Source organism: Zeugodacus cucurbitae, chromosome 4, assembly GCF_028554725.1.
Source record: "Zeugodacus cucurbitae isolate PBARC_wt_2022May chromosome 4, idZeuCucr1.2, whole genome shotgun sequence".
Classification (NCBI taxonomy): domain Eukaryota; kingdom Metazoa; phylum Arthropoda; class Insecta; order Diptera; family Tephritidae; genus Zeugodacus; species Zeugodacus cucurbitae.
Window position 1 is genome coordinate 75,156,890 of NC_071669.1, and position 19,068 is coordinate 75,175,957.

General features: G+C 34.6%; 1 protein-coding gene across 1 annotated transcript; it reads right to left on the minus strand.

The window, feature by feature from the left end:
* Window positions 1-3,541: 3,541 nt before the first annotated feature.
* On the minus strand, window positions 3,542-12,889 carry LOC105213003 (T-box transcription factor TBX18). Its single transcript, XM_011185476.3, has 5 exons — window positions 11,249-12,889; window positions 9,930-10,086; window positions 6,033-6,300; window positions 5,740-5,877; window positions 3,542-4,755 (listed from the first exon to the last, which is right to left on the minus strand). The coding sequence occupies exons 1-5, from the start codon at window positions 11,337-11,339 to the stop codon at window positions 3,784-3,786; spliced, it is 1,626 nt and encodes a 541-aa protein (XP_011183778.1). The 5' UTR covers window positions 11,340-12,889; the 3' UTR covers window positions 3,542-3,783.
* Window positions 12,890-19,068: the final 6,179 nt, after the last annotated feature.

The window sequence follows — 19,068 nt, forward strand, 5'->3', positions numbered from 1 at the left end:
TAGAATGTCTATGTATGTATGTATGTATGTATGTATGTATGTACGAGTATTTGTGTTCAAAACTTGAAACAAATAAATAAATGCATTGTATTGAAAATAGTTGGTATTGTATTTCTGATAGGTATTAGCTTAGAATCTGAAGTGGGTGCTCGGCGACAATAGCCTGGTGGTGGTGAATGTTGCGTTGTATTTAAGAGAAGGCTATGCAAATCTGTAATTTATTCTAATAGCAAAACAATTGAAATGGCAATTATTGAGAGTGCTACATATTTGGCCCTTAGTGGAAACAATGAAGACAATTAGAGGATCACGAATCGGGTAACCGCAAGATCTCTATGCACGCGTGTCTTGTCATCGGCAAGAGACTCATAATGAAACCACTTGTGGGTCTTTCTTTGCTTTCTAAAGGCCTTTAAAGTAATTGTATGTCAAGAAAGGAAGGTATGCTGCCTGCATTCCAAACCTACCAACACACTCTTTGTATTTAAATATCCTTCTGATATTTCCCGAATATTATGACTGTATATATATTTACAAATAGTTATCATTTTAAAATAGTACGCCTTGTATAGGTTTCTGAAGAAGGATTTATTACTCCGAGTATTTTACTCCTTCCAGTCAAATCAACTAAATCTAGAAGCAAGGGTTCCGGTGTTGCAGTTGCATATTCGCACTGAAAATCGTCATATATAGAGGCGTTATCACATTTCCTTTGTCGATTGAGGTCCAAGCAACTGTTCCATTAGTGACTGACATACAAATATGGTGTATATCCACTGCTTGACTTTGTTGATATGGTTAGTTAGGTTTAGGTTTATTTCTAGAAAAGGGACTATGGGTATGAAGATAACTGAACAACCTTTCACCGTTCCGCGTTAAGCTACCCATCAAAAGTCCTACTTCTCTTCCATATACTACTACGGCACCCAGGTTATCTCATGTGAGCCTTGTTACAATAATAGCCCTTAACACAAGATTCGGGTTAGCTGTGACCTAGGAGCTAATTTCTTCCCTTTAAAGTGATCAGAATGACGAGGAAATCGGATTATAAACACACCTACTTCTCATACAAATTTTATTTTGAAAACTACTCAAAGGGCTTTAAATCCGTAAGGAAAAACACAAGAAACTTTAAATTTTATGGTACAGATGGTACAAAAGAGCTGGCCTGAAAATTGCAAATGGGGGTGGTGGGGGTCATAAACCATATATCAGAAACTACTCAGAATTTCAGAATTTCAACAAAATTTGTAGCATTTCTTTGGCACCTCAATGCTATAGTTTTTAAAATGGCTCACAGCCCCACCTATTTTCACCATACCCCACAATTTGTAAATCTATCTGATATATCCACTTCACAATATATCAGTGAAGATGTCGGATGAAAAATTTGCACAGTGTGCCCGTATAGAAACCGCCAAAATCTGACTATAACTTTTCAAGGTCCCAGTAATTGGACACGAGGACCTCAGAGCCTTTGTCTATATATTTTATCGAACATATCTGTAAATCTATCAGTTATTCGAAAGTAATTCAAAATAGATGTGCTCCTTCTAATGGTGTGCCTCTGTGCCAAAAATGGGCAAATCAATAATTCCACTAGCTCCTATAAATGGTTAATATGTGAGATATCTTAGCAAAATTAAGTGAGTGTATAATCTAGCATATATAGTAGTTTGGTGATGAAAATGGGTGAAATAGGTTCATGAATTACCCTAGCCCCTATATACTTTATGTATATAATGATTTTTGTTATTCTAGTGAAGTTAATGTGAATATACGAAACGATTTGTGTGTATTTTGAATAACATTAAATAAATAAATAGCGAGAGTATGTAATGATCGGTTACACCCGAACTTAGCCCTTCCTTACTTGTTTCAATATACATTGGTGGTAAGTACTCCCTCTTTTTCGTGCTTAGAAATGGACTACTACCCATTAACTACCTCTCAAAAGTTTCTCCCCTTTCTCTAGTTGTATAAATTAGTATGTTACACGACTATAAAAGGAAAATAAAATAAACAAACGACAAACAGCAGCAATCGCCAACTGACGGCAGCAATAACAAATGCGGCAATTGCCACACCATCACCGCGTTTCGTTTGACATCTTCAACTGTCAATTATATGCGTTAAATCGTCGACAGTTTCGGCAACTATACGCATATGAAGTACAATAACAAGCAATACGAAATCTTCAACTGCATTGCTGTATCACCACGGTAGTGGCGTCAGCGCATCAGCGTTCATGCAATTGGATATGACTTGTCAAGCCTCCAAATTGGCCTGATGGCCAATTTCATACATTATAAAATTTCATGTTTGTTTTGTTTTCTTGTTCACGGTGCCTTTCCATTTAGTGTTTGTTTGTGTTGGTCCTCCTACAACTCATTTTACGTCGCCATCGTTGTGGTTTGTTCAGACGTCGTGGATTGCAACCGTCTGTATTAGTTGAATTATTTTTCCAAATACTTACATACATACTCAAATAAATGTGAATATGTAGGTTTAATAAACATATGTATGTACGTATTTATTTATTTTTTATTGTTTCCTATGCAGCCAACGAGAGGCGGTTCTGCATGTCATCGTAAAGTTGGTTTGAGGCTTCGGCGGCTTCCTGCCTCCGTCTGGACCGGTGCACACACAGCTAATTTACTTTTCACCAATAATTTTCTTTTGATATTTGTGTGTCTGTACATATGTACATATGTATGTACATGAATGTACTTTTCTTTAAACGTTCGCTTTTAAACGAAATGCATCCCTTCTGCTGCCTTGTACGCATGTGCTGCATGAACACTTATTGTATGTACTATTTCTATCTCGGTGGCACCAAAAGGGAATTGTAAATACTACTTTGGTTTAATAGATTATTGCCTCATTTGCCACTAGAGATCGCTTAAAGCACGATTCTTAAGACTGATAAACATCTATGTATGTATTTATGTACGTGTACATCTGATTGCTGACTTCGGTCTCTGGATGGCACTATTAGGGGTAGTAACCGCATTTCATGGTAAAATAGTACATACATATGTAATTATCTATACCTAAGTAATTAGGATGACGCTAATGATGATGTTGAACTTGTTGACATGGCGTGTTAAGAGTAAAATAAATTAATATTGGGTTTCTTATGTTGCCAGTGATATGTTCATTTTTATAGTTTTTTAGTTAGACACGCGCTTAAGTTTTAAAACAAATGAGATTATTTATTTTTATATACAAGTATTTTTGTCGACACATTTTTATCTAATAACTAACGAAATCAGATTTGTATATATACATACAATGAAATCCAGAAACTTATAATATAAATTCGACTATTTAATAATTCTGGGCATAACTAATTTAGTAATAAATTTTTGTGATCCATATTTTATTTTATATATATATTTGTGTGTAAATCAATTTTGAGCAGTCTTCGAACGGTGGATGGATTGAGAGAGGATGAGTTAGATTACGCCTAACTTTCACTTAACGAGATAGATTAGTAAATGATTTCAATGTTTTCGAGTACAGATTTACACATACTATATATTGTATTGACTTGTCAAGCCTCCAAGTGATATATATATATATTGTATTTGTACTTGATTTATACATACATATGTATCTTGTTTAAGAATGTGCTATCGCACAATTACAAACGTGAGTTATAGTATTTTAACAATTCATCGGTGTAATTTCATTTGTTTAAAACTGTACAATATTATAACTTAAAACATAAGAACAATTTACGCGGAAGAAACTTTATTATCGATAAATTTATTGTTAGCTTTAGCTGTTTCCTCCTAAAATAGCAGAAATGCTGAAACCTTTTCTTTTTGGTGGCGAATGACTCATTAAGCTCTCCAATTGCAGTATTTGTGTGCTATTCGATATCAAAGTGGCATTATTTTTACCTTCGTCATTGTCAACGGTTCCCGCAAGGACATTCTCTTCATCGGGCACTAACGAACGACAGAGTATTTCGTTAGCACTAGAAGGTATCAATGAATCGACATACTCTAGATGTGAACAACTTTCAGCTGTTGGTGGCATTGAGATGGACAAGGTTTGATCGCCGATAGTTGAATGAGGTGGGTGCATATGCTGAAGGTAAATGGGCTGAGATCGACCAAAGTAGGTGCAAGCTAAGTCGACCAATGAGGGTCGTAGCATTGTTTGCATGTTTTGCTGCAAATGATGGAAAATAAATGACGATTGGCCACCATTGGCGAAAGCAGGCACGACAGTCTTATCCGGTAGTTGTGTTAGCAATGCCTGTTGTGCACTGGTCTCCTCAGTAACAGCGGAAAAGGGTTCATGCTCGCTAGTCACATGCGCATTAACGAACGTCTTTTCGAGCGGTGTCGATGCTATCGAACCGGCGGAGTTATTTGATCTCAAGCGCTTTATTTGTGGTCCGCCGTCATCGATGTCGGCATCCGCAACAATGTCAACGTCCACGAAGTCATTTTCGCCGTTGTTCGGATTTCCCGTCTTATCTGAACAAATTGATGATCCCGACTCGCTGGTCAGCGCCAAGGCAGGAATGGTTGGCGACACAACATTGCGCTGACTGTGGGAATGTGTTTGAGGTTGTGATAACAGTGCTCTTATTCCGTATTGCCGCCCAGTTTGTTGTTGCTCGGAGTCTTCATCGGAAGGTGATGAAGACATTTTACGTTTACTTCGCGATTGTCCAGTTTCGCGGAAGCCCTTCGCAAACGGATTATTGTCTATCTTCAATTTGGTGATGCGATCATTCTGTAAGACATGGATATAAAGTGAAAATGGAAAAAAGTCGAAATATTTCTATACATATCTCTATATTTCATGATCAGTACCTAGTAGTAAGTAAGTATGTATGTTTAAATCGAAATTTTAATATATTGCTGTATGTATATCAATTACATATTTTTAAGCTCTATACTAACGTATAAATCGCATCATTCAGTTATAGTGATGAAATCACACATTGAGAACAAACTGTAAAGCAAATGTTCTGATAACAGCACAATTTATTTAAGGTTATGTACACAAATTTCTATATATAAGGATACACATGTACGTATGCATGTATAATAAGAAATGTATACATATTTATGTATTTAACGAAATTTACGATTAGAATCTTGCAAGTGCATAAATCTATAAAAATTTGAAATTGCCCATTGGACCGTCAGTACACGTAGCATGACATAACAGTTTAGGAAGAAATGTGGACATTGAATTGGTTAATTAGGTGTGTTCAGACTGGCGCCGACGGATATACGAACAAAAACACAGCAAGTGATCAAACATCTGACTACACAAAAACTCTTCAGGAGACTGGAAGCATTATGAGCGTTTTTGGGTTGGTATGTAGTAGGCGTTACATGCTAATTTGATCTAGTTGGCCATTTCCGAACGGCATGGCATGCAGTCGTTGTGTTTGGTGCAGTAGTTTTTAAAAACTTCTCTTAAGTCACTGAAGTCTTCAGTAAAATAGTTTTACCTAGGCCTACCTGGCATACATAGCCGTTTTAACTATTTGCTGCAAACAAAAATTATTTTTGCTGGTATCCTTTCCTTAAAGGTTAGTTGACATATAAATAAATAATAAGAATTCCCATTGTTAGCTTTAAATATATATAAAATCCTTAGTCCTATGCAGACATATGTTTACAAATATTTACATAAGTATGCATATGTGTACATATATATTAATGAAATATTAGTTTGATAAAATATTGAATCGATATTACTAACCTGATAAGCTGTTACAGCAACAAACTCTGTTTCTGGAAATATGAAGGCCTGTTGAGGAGCCCATGGTATCTGCGTTAAATCTGCAGTGCGTATCACGTGAATGCGTGGTTGATACTTGTGCATACTGGCTAAAACAATCTAGGAAAACATGTGTATGTACACTTATAATTAATTGAATAAAATTTAAGGGAGTTATATGAATTGCTATTCTATTGTAGAGATTTAAAATTTTATTAGTATTTCTATCCATAGATATTACATTCCGTGAATGCCTAACAATATGAAATACATACGTGTCCATTACTATCCAGTGTGTTATTAGTGAGTTTAACTTTATTAAACAGAATAGGCTGCGCCTGCCAATGGGCCCCAGACGCTGGGCTATCCGGATGCAAATACATCCTTTGTGGACTCTGTGGTTCGGCTCCTCCGGCAGGCATCCATTGTGATCCGGAGAATTTGTATCGGCAATCACCTATTGGCACCATTTCCAACAAAACACAATAATTGGATTCATCCTCCAGGCCAGAGAGTGAGAGACGCATAGAAGGGAACATACGTCTACAAAAAATAAAATAGCATATTATTTAGACCTCTAAGCAAAGACAACCGAGAAACTAAACTTTAATTAGATACATACAACATATGTATATTATAAATATAAATATATTTTACAACAACAACAAGGCAATAGGTTTCAAATTGATATTTATACTCTCGCAACAAATGTTGCTAAGAAAGTATTATAGTTTTGTTCACATAACGGTTCTTTGCAAGTCATAAAACTAAACGAGTTAGATATAGGGTTATATATGTACATATATCAAAATTATCAAGGTGACGAGTAAAGTTCAAATCCGTCCATAAAATTTGGCATTAAGGATCGTACTATGAAGGGGCATATGTAGATGCAATTTCTTTGGGGAAGTGGGCGTGGTCCCGCCCCCTACTTAGATGGGCGAAACTACTCGACCAATTTCAATGAAATATAATATAAATATTAATAATATCTTCCTAGCTTCCCAATGATATGTTGTGAAAATAGTCGAAATCGGTTCACAATCACGCCTATTTACCATATACCAGAACTTTGAAGTCGGTCTGAATAGCTTACTTTACAATATATAAAGTAAGCACTAGTGAAGATATCGGAACAAAACTTTGCAAAAGTACTGCATTTAAACGGTGGAATCGTCTTTCTAAAAATCGTCGAAATCGGTCAATAAGTTTTCTAGACCCTATAAATCGAATATGAGGATCTTAGTGCTTCTAACAATTTTTTTTACCGAAAATATAGGTAAGTCTCTCAGATATTTTGAACAAATTCGGAGGGAATATGTTTCTTCTAATATTATGTCTCCGTGCCAAAAATGAGTTAAATCGGGTCATAACTTCCCCTAGCTCCCATATACCTTAGCCCTTCCTTACTTGTTTTAAAATATTGCTAAATTATGCCGATGCTTACCAAATTTGCTCATCACGAACTCCAAAAACTCCTTCCAATAGACAGTGCTCTAAATTAATATCGCCTACGTTGTTTTTGAGTAACTTCTTCACTATCCAATTTAATTAATTTAATTTTCGTTTACTGTCGAAACTCCTCTCCAAAAAAATTTTGATTTTTGTCAGAGACAGAAATCCAGAAATGTAACATTCTTTAACATAATTGCTTTCCAATGGAATCCATTAATCCATTAATGTTTGAAGAATCTTCATTATATCCGACTCTTCTTATAAGCTTTTGTTTTAATTTAGCAGTTACGTCATACATACATAGTTGGTGTAAGAAAAAACTCTCTTATATTCAATGCTTTCTTAGATATAGTATGTATGTGTGTATAATAAACAACACTTGAGTTGAATATCGTCCTTAAAGTGGGCGTATCAAATATTTCCTCAAAACTTTTTTACTTAAATGTACATACATATGTACGTATGATATCTGCATCTTTCAGTCTTATTTGAGATATATGTATGTATGTCTGTATGGAACACACAAGAAAATAATAATTGAAAGGACCAATGTGTAACATGTACATATAGTATGTATGTATGTATATAAATTTAAAACATCATTTGCACATTTATACACCATATCCACTTAACTTTTAACGACAATAGGGACGCATCGTGTGGTCAGCAGGTGGTCAAGCACATGGCGCCAGCTATGATTCGGTAATTCATTTGTGTGTCACAGCGTATAAGGCGACAACGAATGCATACATGCATACATACATAGTTATATTTGTATGTAGGTAAGATCACATATACATACTTGACTTCATGATGATTAATTATGAAATCTGTTTCTCTGGATATTATGTATGTACTTATGTATGCTAAATGCTAAAATTGATTTTCGGACAAATGCCTACAAAAATTAAGTGGAGTGTGAACGTACCATATAAATACATATGAATGCATGTCCATACCTACGTGTCTATCTTCATGTTGTGTGTAGCTTGGTGGAAAGGTAAACCTTCGGGAGATTTTCAACTTTATGGTCTTAAGGATGGCGCGTATCTATACTAAGATCGTGGCCATCACTTGTCATACCGCGGACAGGTATCGATTACACATTTCGGTTCTACCTACTGACAACTGGCGCCCAACAATTAAAAATTCAAATAACAGCAATAAAAGCTATAGCTGCACACCATTACCACTCATTTGGACCTGCTCACTGCTGCTCACTTTGTTTATACTCGTATGTATGTATGTACATATCCACCACTCGCCACTACTCATAAATAATTCAGACGAACCGAGCACAACTCCCGATTGAAGACAGGTTATGGATGACTGTGTGAGAAAAAAGAGCTCGGAGATTTTGGGCAACTTCAAATTATGCTAATTCTTGCATAGCTACCAGAAACGCAGTTAAGCCGTCGGCACGGGAGCTGCGCTGCTGAAGGTGACCGAAATTGAATGGACCAAAGTATCTTTGATAGCACCACGTCTGGCTACTGTCGGGCCCTTTTTCTTTCTATGTTCTGCTCAGTCGTAAAAGCGTTGCAGTCACCTGCTTATCGGTTGTCCGATCGAAATGCTTGTTGAAAGTGTGAAATTGCTAGTAGTATTTGTCGGGCAATGGATGACACGCTGCGGACATTGTCAACGTATCATTTTTTAAATGTGCGACAGAAGGTTCAAGTGGCACAATACTGGCGCCGACGTCCGAAATGGTTGGTGACAGAAAAAAATTGTCTGCCGAATACATACGAGTACAAGCCAATTGGCAATTTAATTACGTTAAATACACACTTGCATATACACTCACGAATGCGCATTTTTAGCCATGAACATATGCATACGCATACATTTGTGTGTATGTGTGTATGTATGTATTGAACATTTCCTAGATGTAAGAAACAGGTGTCAAGAGGAACCTTGCCTTTTGATAACCGAAATTCAAGTCTCGTTTCTTATCTAGTAAAAGTAGCGATGACAGTAAATCGGGCTAGTCATAATACAAGTTGTGTTTCGAAGGCGATGCGCACCTTTTAAGCAATAACACGTTCATATACACACAGTTTGTATGTATGTACATATGCATTTAGTTTGATTAGCCGCTATGAATATTTGTATTTATGTATGAATATATGTACATAAATATAGTTTGGAATTGTTCCAGGCAGTTCGGCATGTGAGGAGGTCTTCTTCTTATATCGAAGCATATGTGTATATAATAAATATGTACATATGTATGTATGTACATTTATGCTATCACACGAATTCAAATATTTTGCGTGTTTTTTGGGTTTTACTATGGAATGTTCGCGTCATTTATTTATTTGTGAGAAATTCTTGTCGCGCCGTTGCTGTCGCCTTTGCCGACATGACCTACGTAAACACATCACAGGCGCCATTCTTTGATGACCACTTAACAGCATTTTTGACTAATGTCGTCGCGCCATTGAGGAACGCAAAGTGCATTCACAGTCTAGTTCCAAAACGAAGTGTTAAACCGGCATCTACACTTGTTCAAGTCGGAGGAATAAATATCTTACACTTGTTGTGTCTGTTGCTACACTCATACATACATATGTATATTTGTATGTTAAGGTAGAGGGCGAGACGTATATGGATGTACACGTGTGTTCTTATATGCATACATATATGCATATATTATGCACACCCTCGTACATATGATACTGTATTTATGATTAAGCGTTTGATGAGCTTCTTACCTGCCACTTTTTGTTATTATCATTTCGGTGCCAATTTGATGAAACTGTTTCCAAAGTTGATCGTTTTGTAACTTTACTTCAGCGTCCGGTAAAGAGATTCTGGGTGGCATTACCACGTGCCGAGGAATCGGTATAGGCAGCATAGGTGGGAAGGGATCTGTTATGAATATACATGCAGATATGAAATTATGATTAAAGAATTAGTAGTTATGTATGTAAACATTATATAATAACAATAAAAGCATAAATTAACAATAATTAGCAACACTGAAATTTGAATGAGTCCTTATTGCAATGAATGTAGTTCAAATATTAATTACTATAAAAGCCTATCTAATCTATTTATCCACAGAACTTGCAATTAAACATCTCTAAAAACACACAGTTAATTCGATAAATTGTTGACTCCTACAAAAATGTACAAAAACCAAAATATATAAATTTTGATTAATATGTATTTGTTTCAGCTCGTACATGTGCTTTTTGCAATAACCGGTAAGATAATCTCCAATTAGTTTTAAACACCCTCTCTTGAGTCAAACATGTCAGTTGTTTTCAATATTCTAACGTGTTCAATAATGTTGAAATATGGAGATTAGGGGAGAGTTTTCGATTTTGGTCTATTTAAAATTCCACCAGCATGAATAATGTGCTGTTTCCTTTCGCTGGTTACAATACCAAAAGACTAAGTATATAAGCACCGTAAACTTATACTGAGTCGTACTTCACCGATTTATAAAATTGGTAATTTCTGATATCAGTATATATTATTTTTTTTTTTTTATAAATTTTAATAGAGAATCAATCAATTGACGGTACTGTTCAATAGAACACTTCTTAGGACTTTATATGCAAGAAAGAATAAGAAGCTTCGATCAAACAACAATCTTCATTCGTGCCGTCGGTCACTTACAGACTTCATTTTATCGAACAACAACAAGGTTTATTTATTGTTGATGAAATTCTAAAATATGTAAATATTTTGGTATTTGGCAATAGTATTTAATTATTAAATATATATATCACTTTTCCCTTCTAGTCTTGGTCCATAATCAGAGCAGTGTCGTACAGCGTACATATAAGTACATATGTATAAAAAAAAATAACTTCTACGATATTTAAAAACTAATATGTATAAATGTAAACAAAAATGATTGCAGCCAATATTTAGATAAGAATGTAATGACTTGACTTTTTCTTGCCAATATTTATGTATATTCTTAATTTTATGATAAGTAACAATTATACACACATCCGAAAATAAAAAGTACGACTTCTATTGCAAAATTAAAAATATTAGTTAAATTAAGAATGCGTACCTGGAATTCGTTGCATAATTTGTTGACGATAGATTTCATGCGCGATTTGTTGTTGCATTCGCAGATCCACTAATTCATTCATCGTCATCATTTTGTTCGCCTTCTCTCAATTGTTGAGACTAATTAAGCTTGAATTTGATATGTGCCTTGATAGTTTACGTATTTAAATCATACATATGCACGTGTGATGTTTTTCATAAATAGCAAAAAGCTATGGAATTTTATATTTTCTAATCACTGTACATACAAATTTATGCATCCATCGTATGTTTTCAACAGCTGTATATACTATATGCAATATAATATAAAAAAAAAATTGGTAAACAACACTTGTCTACAACTTTCACAAATGAGGGATACAGTTACGTCGGTACTCTATTTGTTGGATGGTATTTTTAGCACATATTAAATTATAGAAACCGGGTCCACATAACAAATAAACTCAAACACTTAAAATCTTTTATTACTGATTTAGAAAAGTGTTAATGACGCTTATATCATTGGCATTAGATCGTGCGGCTTACGCCTTTTGTATCACAGTAAATACTTTATGCACACGCTTACACTCGTTGTATTATTGTAAACATTGACACATGTTTATGTGTTTTATTTGTACACTGATGGTGAATGCAAGCTTTTTTATGTATGTATGTCTATACATATGTACATATGTATGTATATCCGCATAGATAAATCAAATTGTCAACGACAATCTCGACAATTGCGTGAGGGCGTTAATTTAATTAGCTAGCTGGATTGGATCTCAGCGTAGTTTCACGCCAATGCTGCCCTGGATATAGACTCGTATATCTAGCGCGCGAGTTAAAGCAATAATATGACGATTATAAAAATGAAATTTAAATCCACAATGTCACTCGAGTAATCAAATTGTACCGCCAATGATTTAGTATAACGATTTCTGTGACATACGAGTACACACACAATTCAAAGAATATTCCCAATACACTTTGCCACAAGTGTTTGACGTGTTATTTTGCCGGTAAAGACTCGTGTCTGTCTTTAGCAAAGTTTACTTTTAAACTGAGTGAGTACTACTAAGTAAGTTTTCGCATTCGATTCTCACTCAAAGAGCTTCCACGTCTCTGAAGGTCGGAATAGCGTTCAGACGGTTCCATTCAAGGGAACCAGAATTCACAATGTGCAAATGAGTGTACAAATATCATAACACAACATGAAGTGAAACATTTAGTTACACAACTTTTAAACGCGGAGAGGCAATGGTTGTCACTTGTGTATGTTCGAAGCGAGAAATAACCTGCTGTATTTGACAGTATTTGCTTTCTCCACTTCCAACGCTCCGCACTCACAAGATCGGCGCAACTAAAGCGTGTGAGAGCGATCCGAGAACGTGTCGAAACGGAGAGATGACGAAAAGTGATCTGATTGGCTGTTATGACTTCAAATTGAATTACTGAGTTCTGTGGAACGCTGTGTTCGAGTTGCAGTTGGCTTGGTGGCTTGTTTCTGCCTCCATTTTGAAAATCACGTCTCGCTGCTGGTGGTGATATTGACGCTTGAAGTTGTTGACTTCCAACACCGTCACCGTCGTTAATCCCTCACCGTTACAGTCCACATTTGTACTTCCCTCAATATCACTCTATCGTCGATATCTGACTCCTCCCCTTTCAACAGCTGTTTTTTCTATGCAGGTACTGATTATTGTATTGAAGAACATTTGCCACATTTTATTTACAACACGCTGTATCAAATTGTTACAGTGATCTGTGCATATTTTAAGTATTCTTAGATTTTGATCAGTGGGTTTTTATTTTAATACATTTAGAAACGGTGTTCTGTTAATTATAGTATATAAGTTCTAATTACACAAACATGTACTCACATACATATGTATATGGATGTTATATATAAAAAATTGTTGCGTGAAGAATTATTTAATACCATGTTTGGGCGGAATCTCTGACAGAATTTGGTTTTCTGAACAATTTTACATAATAAATAATAGTTTATTGTTGTGTAAACCCAATATAGTCCTTCTTTTCAATTAAACGCTATTGGCTATATAATGTATTTTTAAATTGTTAACACAATTATATACCTGTATGTATGTATCTACATACATATATGTATATGTAGAAAGAACGATAAATTACTCTCAAATAATTACCAAAGAGAAAATAATCAACACGAAGAACAGAACAGGCAGTCAGACGGAAGTACACCCACCTCTGCGGATAGTTAAATCCGGAACAATTAGTACCACTGATAAATTGCAATTGAATGTTTATGTGTCGCGCCTCTTAGCCTGTTGGTGGCATGAGTAAGAACATACAAAGGTATGTACATACATATGTATGTATGTAAGTATGTTGAATCGGTGTCGCCCGGAAACCATTCAAAGAAATTAACAAATTACTCCCGTCTCAAAGACAATCAGTGTAAAGAATGTGTGGGCAGACTAGTAAATATCCGCATTAGATAAACATTTGCTCTTTTTTGTATGAAGTATGTATTAATGTACGCAAATTCAAATACATATAAGCAAATGTGAAGAATTTTTAGTTCTACCTGCTCAGTTTTTCGCTCGTCGTGAATTAGTGGTGAAGATACCCAGCCGGAAAACCCCTACTGGCCAGGTGAACTTATAACTCAAAAAAGCAAATGTCTTGTATTTATTTTAATTCCATAAATGTGCAAAATCTTTTCACTTCTTTTATTATCACTTCACAGGGTAACATTCGCCAGCGACTTTTATAATGTGCATTCACATACTAATATATATTTTATTAATATATACATTCCTATACTTGGATGTAGTGGCGCAGTGATTTATCATAAATTATTTCTTATCATATTATTGTCGCGTTGTAATTGTTTATTTGGACTTATTAGCGTAACAGTCAACTGAAAAAGTTATGACGCCGATAACTTGGGATGCGCATGGAATAATTCTGAATTCCGAATTTCTTGAAAATATATATGTATATGCATTATGGGAAATCTCGAAAAATGATCCCGATTGAAAAATACAAAAATTACAAAAAAACAAAAAATTATGTTTATAAAGACATCGTATCGTGTCATATTTCATTAAAAACTTTAGGAAATGAATTGAGCTTGAATGAATAAATAATTATATAATAATTTATAAGTATTTTTCTTAAAATCTCATACGTACTCATGCGAGGAGTTTGAAGTTCCAGTCAAATCTGAACAGGAAGACGGTTTATCTAACACTCTCTTACCGCTTTTCTTTAAAACATATTTAAATATATATATGTATATATTATTTCCGATAAAAAATAGTTTTTGGTATCTGGAACCCACTTTATATATGTATGAGAGCTGGGTATGATGATCTTACAAACAAAATTGATTCAAATCAGTTAGGATAGATTTGAGTATTTACGGAGAGATTTGAGTATTACGGAAGGTGATACGACTTTAAATACACACCACATGCATGGCATGATTGCCAGAAAATTATTAACCGTGAAGTTCTATATCCTATATATGGTAAACTATATATATAAAAATTTCATGTCACGTTGTTTGTCCGGATCCGGACAAATGCAAAAAATAAAAAAAATAAGTTAAGAAAAAATAAAACTTTTCCATATTCACAGCACGGAACAATATTAGGATCTACACATTTTTAGGTAAGTGGATGTGGTCACAGCTCAACATCCGTCTGTCGGATCGGCATTTTGGTCAAGCGATAATTTGATCTGGATATCCTAATATAACTTAGCTCACATTTAAACCTTGATAATTTGAGAAGGTTGGTATTCTTGATGGCCAAAATCGGACTTCTGCAACGACTAAAAAATTGTGGTTAAATAGGGATATAACACAGCTACAATTTAAGCTATAAAATTCGGAACACATGACCTAGCTACGGAAGGGCTTATGTAGTTAATTGTTTGATAAATTGGCGAGAAAAAAAACCAAAGATAGAATTTTGGTATATTTATCGCAAAACATTAAAGCTGACGGAAAATTTGGAGGGTAGTGAAAGTAGTCTTCTCAAGATAGTAGAGAAAGGTTTCACTAAAAAATAGACAATGGACGTAACACGGTCCATTACTCTTTGACCGTTTTGATACAAATTGCATGCATATTATTTTGACATCCTTATGTACTTTTGACAATGACAATAACGCATGTATTTTATGGCGAAATGTTGAAACACTTCAACTACAACTTAAAATTGATTCCTCAGCAGAAATATTATTATTGGGAGCGGTGGAATAGAACTGCAACCAAATACAAAATGTATTAATCTGCCAGACAATTTATGACTTATTGTTCAATACAAAAATTAATTAATTGAGATGCAAGTACATAATAATTAATTGGATCATAACTGATTTTGTAATCCCGATACTTTCGCAGCAAAAGATTTTAGTGTTGACTACTTTACCTTCAAGATACAACAATTGATATAACATTTTTGTCTATATTTTTAAATAATTAGTTGCTCCCTAATACTTTCACTTTATAAAATAGTTAACCAGAATAGGATTTAACATACATATACCTTATCCACAGCAATGCATGGGCCGGCCACTAGTAGTATATTCTATTTTTGTATTTTATATTATATTTATATGTATGTATATATATAATTGTATATTATATTTATTGAGATGTAATTTTTGCTGTTTATTGGTTTATATTGCTTTGCTTTTGAACTTCATACTTATGTGTATGTATAAAATTATTATATGTCATTTAGTTATCCGTAAAACACAATGCTGCGCCAATACTTATTGTAAATATGAATTAATGATTACTTTGGTAATTAGTTTTGAGGAGTTTGAATAAAAGCTGCATTTCGTATACTGAAGCTAATGATACTGTGTGGTCAATTGTGCTTAATGACCATTGTTGCCCCCGTCCTACCAATTACTCCCACTTAACAACTTTAACTCTTTATGCATAATTAAAAATTCGATTCACATACGTAAATATGTATGTATCTACTTCAGATGCAGCCCTTAAAAAGGGCTCCAGTAATTGTGAGGTGTTTAATCGTGTTTTCATGCTTTCGATGACTACCGCTTCACGTGCATACCGCACGCAGCTCACTTTATTTATTTATGTGCACATACAAACAAATCCGGGAACATTTCCATATATGTATGTATGTATTTATGGAGGGAATATCTGGCTGGCAAAACAGACAATGCTTATGCACGCTCTCAAATTATCATAAGCAAATAGTAAAAGTCGAAAATGCGCTACTTGATTGTGTTTTTAAATTAAATGTTGCCTCGCTGATGCCGACTGTTGAGACCCAAATAAACAGGGTATTTCATTAGAGTTAGTAAACCGAGTTCCAGTGATGTTCACATAGCTTTGGATATATTTGTTTTAATTGTAGATTATAATTTAAGGAGTGCAAAGGAGTTATAAATATTTCTTATACGACATCTATTCAAATGAAATACCTCCTTAGAATTCTTTAATAAACCAGCATAAATCTGTTTATAAGTTTTGTACTTTACTTATAACGACAAACACATACATCTGGACTTAATGTAAGCCCCATTACAATCGCACATAAGTAAATGTTCATATATATTTACATACATATGTACATCTATGTTTGTGGCATATACGAACCGGTTCCAAATAGAAAAATTTCATATTCCACGAGGCCGTCGTTATCTTCGTTGACCACTTGGAGAGCAGATTAAGTGCTAAATCACTACTGGAGGTCGTCCCGTCCTGCCGTCGCTTGTAAGTGCGTAAGACTCTGCTTTAGTCTGCTGAGTGGTCACTTAAACAATGCTAAGTGCTACCATGTTTGGTTTTTTCAGTAACCAATTTCATACATTTTAGAAATTATCGAAACACTTGACTGTTTATTATTAAAAACAAATGCAGCGACGTAGACAATTAAACAATTTGTAAATTCACAATTAACATACACACATGCTTATGTTTCTATATGTATTAATGCATATATTATTACATATGTGGAATATTGCACACAGTTTTAATTGGTGCTATAAGTTCCTATAATGTTTTCAAAAAAAGAAATTGAAAAAAGTTCTCCTTTTGTGTTTACCATCCTCTAAAACTCCCGAATTTAACCCTTCCTTGAAACACGATCATTTAATATGAAATTGGATTATAGGCATATAATCAGAAAATGTGAAGGAAAATGTCGGTAATTGCTAGGCATCCTACGTCTAGATTTACCATATACGATTGCAATAAGTTATGCACTTAGGGTGTGTGTAAAACTATATGTACAAACGCTTATAAATATAATGTGTATGGTGTGATAATGGGTTTCATTGGTTAAAAGTAATCAAACTCTCTCCACTGTTTTCCCATCCCCTCTCTTTCCACTTACAACACATTTCTTGAACACATGACATGGTCCGTGCTACCAGAAACACACTTTACACCCTGCTAGTGTTTATAGTGTTGAATACATTTACAGTAACAGAAGGCACATACTCCCAACTCTCTGAATGTTTACGTTTATATGCACATACATACACATGATGTGCATATATATACATATATTATATGATGTGTACTTCTCGCCCTAAAATAACTCCCCATTTCATGGATTGCACCCCACAGTTTTAGCAAGCAAGAGACTGCTAAGCGCGGGTGGACTACTGGTAGGCATGGCCGCGAATCTATTCTGAAGAATGCTTAAGCTCTATCATCTCGAATGAGGAGGATCACAGGGTCAAGAAATCATTCCGACATTCTGACATTTTGATATTCCTTTTTTGTTGTTATAAACTACCATTAACTATTTTATATCTACATATATAAGTGAAATATGACAAGGGTAGAAATGATAAACGAACATTATTATAACAACATGTTAAATTGACGTGGTATTAACTCTCGGCTTTTCATTTGTTTTGGTTAGCTTAATTAACTTGCTTAATGCAGCGTCAATTCCAATTACAATGCTATTCACTAGTTACTCAATCGCTTACATCATTGTAGTTTTGAAGCATACATTTATGTGTCTTCTACTTTATACATAAGTATGTCTCGTCCAAGAAGCTAAGCAATTATTTACAAGAGGGTGCTGATCACGCAAAGCCGACGGTAGCTAACGAGGATAAGTGTACAAAGCTGACTTTCTTATTTTGATATAATTGAGAAGGTAAATCAATTAGTCTCGTCATCTTTCAAGTAAGATCTGGATGCAACATTTAATTAAACATAACTAAAAAAAAACGAATGTGTACATGCTTCAGAGTATATTGAAATATTCGTCCATTCTTTGCAAATATGTACAAAGTCTTGTATATGTTTATGTTCATTTTTTTGCAATGTATTTAAAGGAAATTTACTATAATTTCAAATCCACGCAAGCCGAATAACTTAAAGTGTATCGTCAATATGGAAAATTTCACGGCAATTCACGCAAAGTAGAATAATAATTCCGATAATGGAAAATAAACAACGCATCGTTGGCACAACAACAACGACATATTTAACTTTATTTATAAATAAGCACAAATTACTGGTGTACTCACATTCAAATTAAAACGAGTGCATCCAAACTTTGTAGAGCACTTAAAAACACCTATTCACAGAAAGCTCATTGTACTCTAAATCCATGTCATATCCTACATAGGTATCAATTTAAATATGTTAGAAATATATGCATGTGGCAACTCTTCCACTATGTATATTAGCCATATTCGCGAGTCGGTGGTTGCGGGTCTCTGCTTCGCATCTCTCTCCTTGTTTATCCACGCTTGGTGTTATTTTGTGGCTTCTGCGAGCCACTTTATTTGTTAAACCAATTTGAACGGCTGTGACATATTGACGCATCATTAAATGGGCGATGG

Coding starts and splice junctions, on each gene's coding strand:
- LOC105213003 (XM_011185476.3), bottom strand. CDS start 11,339: ATGATGACGATGAATGAATTAGTGGATCTGCGAATGCAACAACAAATC. Junction 10,087..11,248: donor AATTATGCAACGAATTCCAG/GTACGCATTCTT, acceptor TATTCATAACAG/ATCCCTTCCCACCTATGCTG. Junction 5,878..6,032: donor CACTGGATAGTAATGGACAC/GTATGTATTTCA, acceptor ATGTTTTCCTAG/ATTGTTTTAGCCAGTATGCA.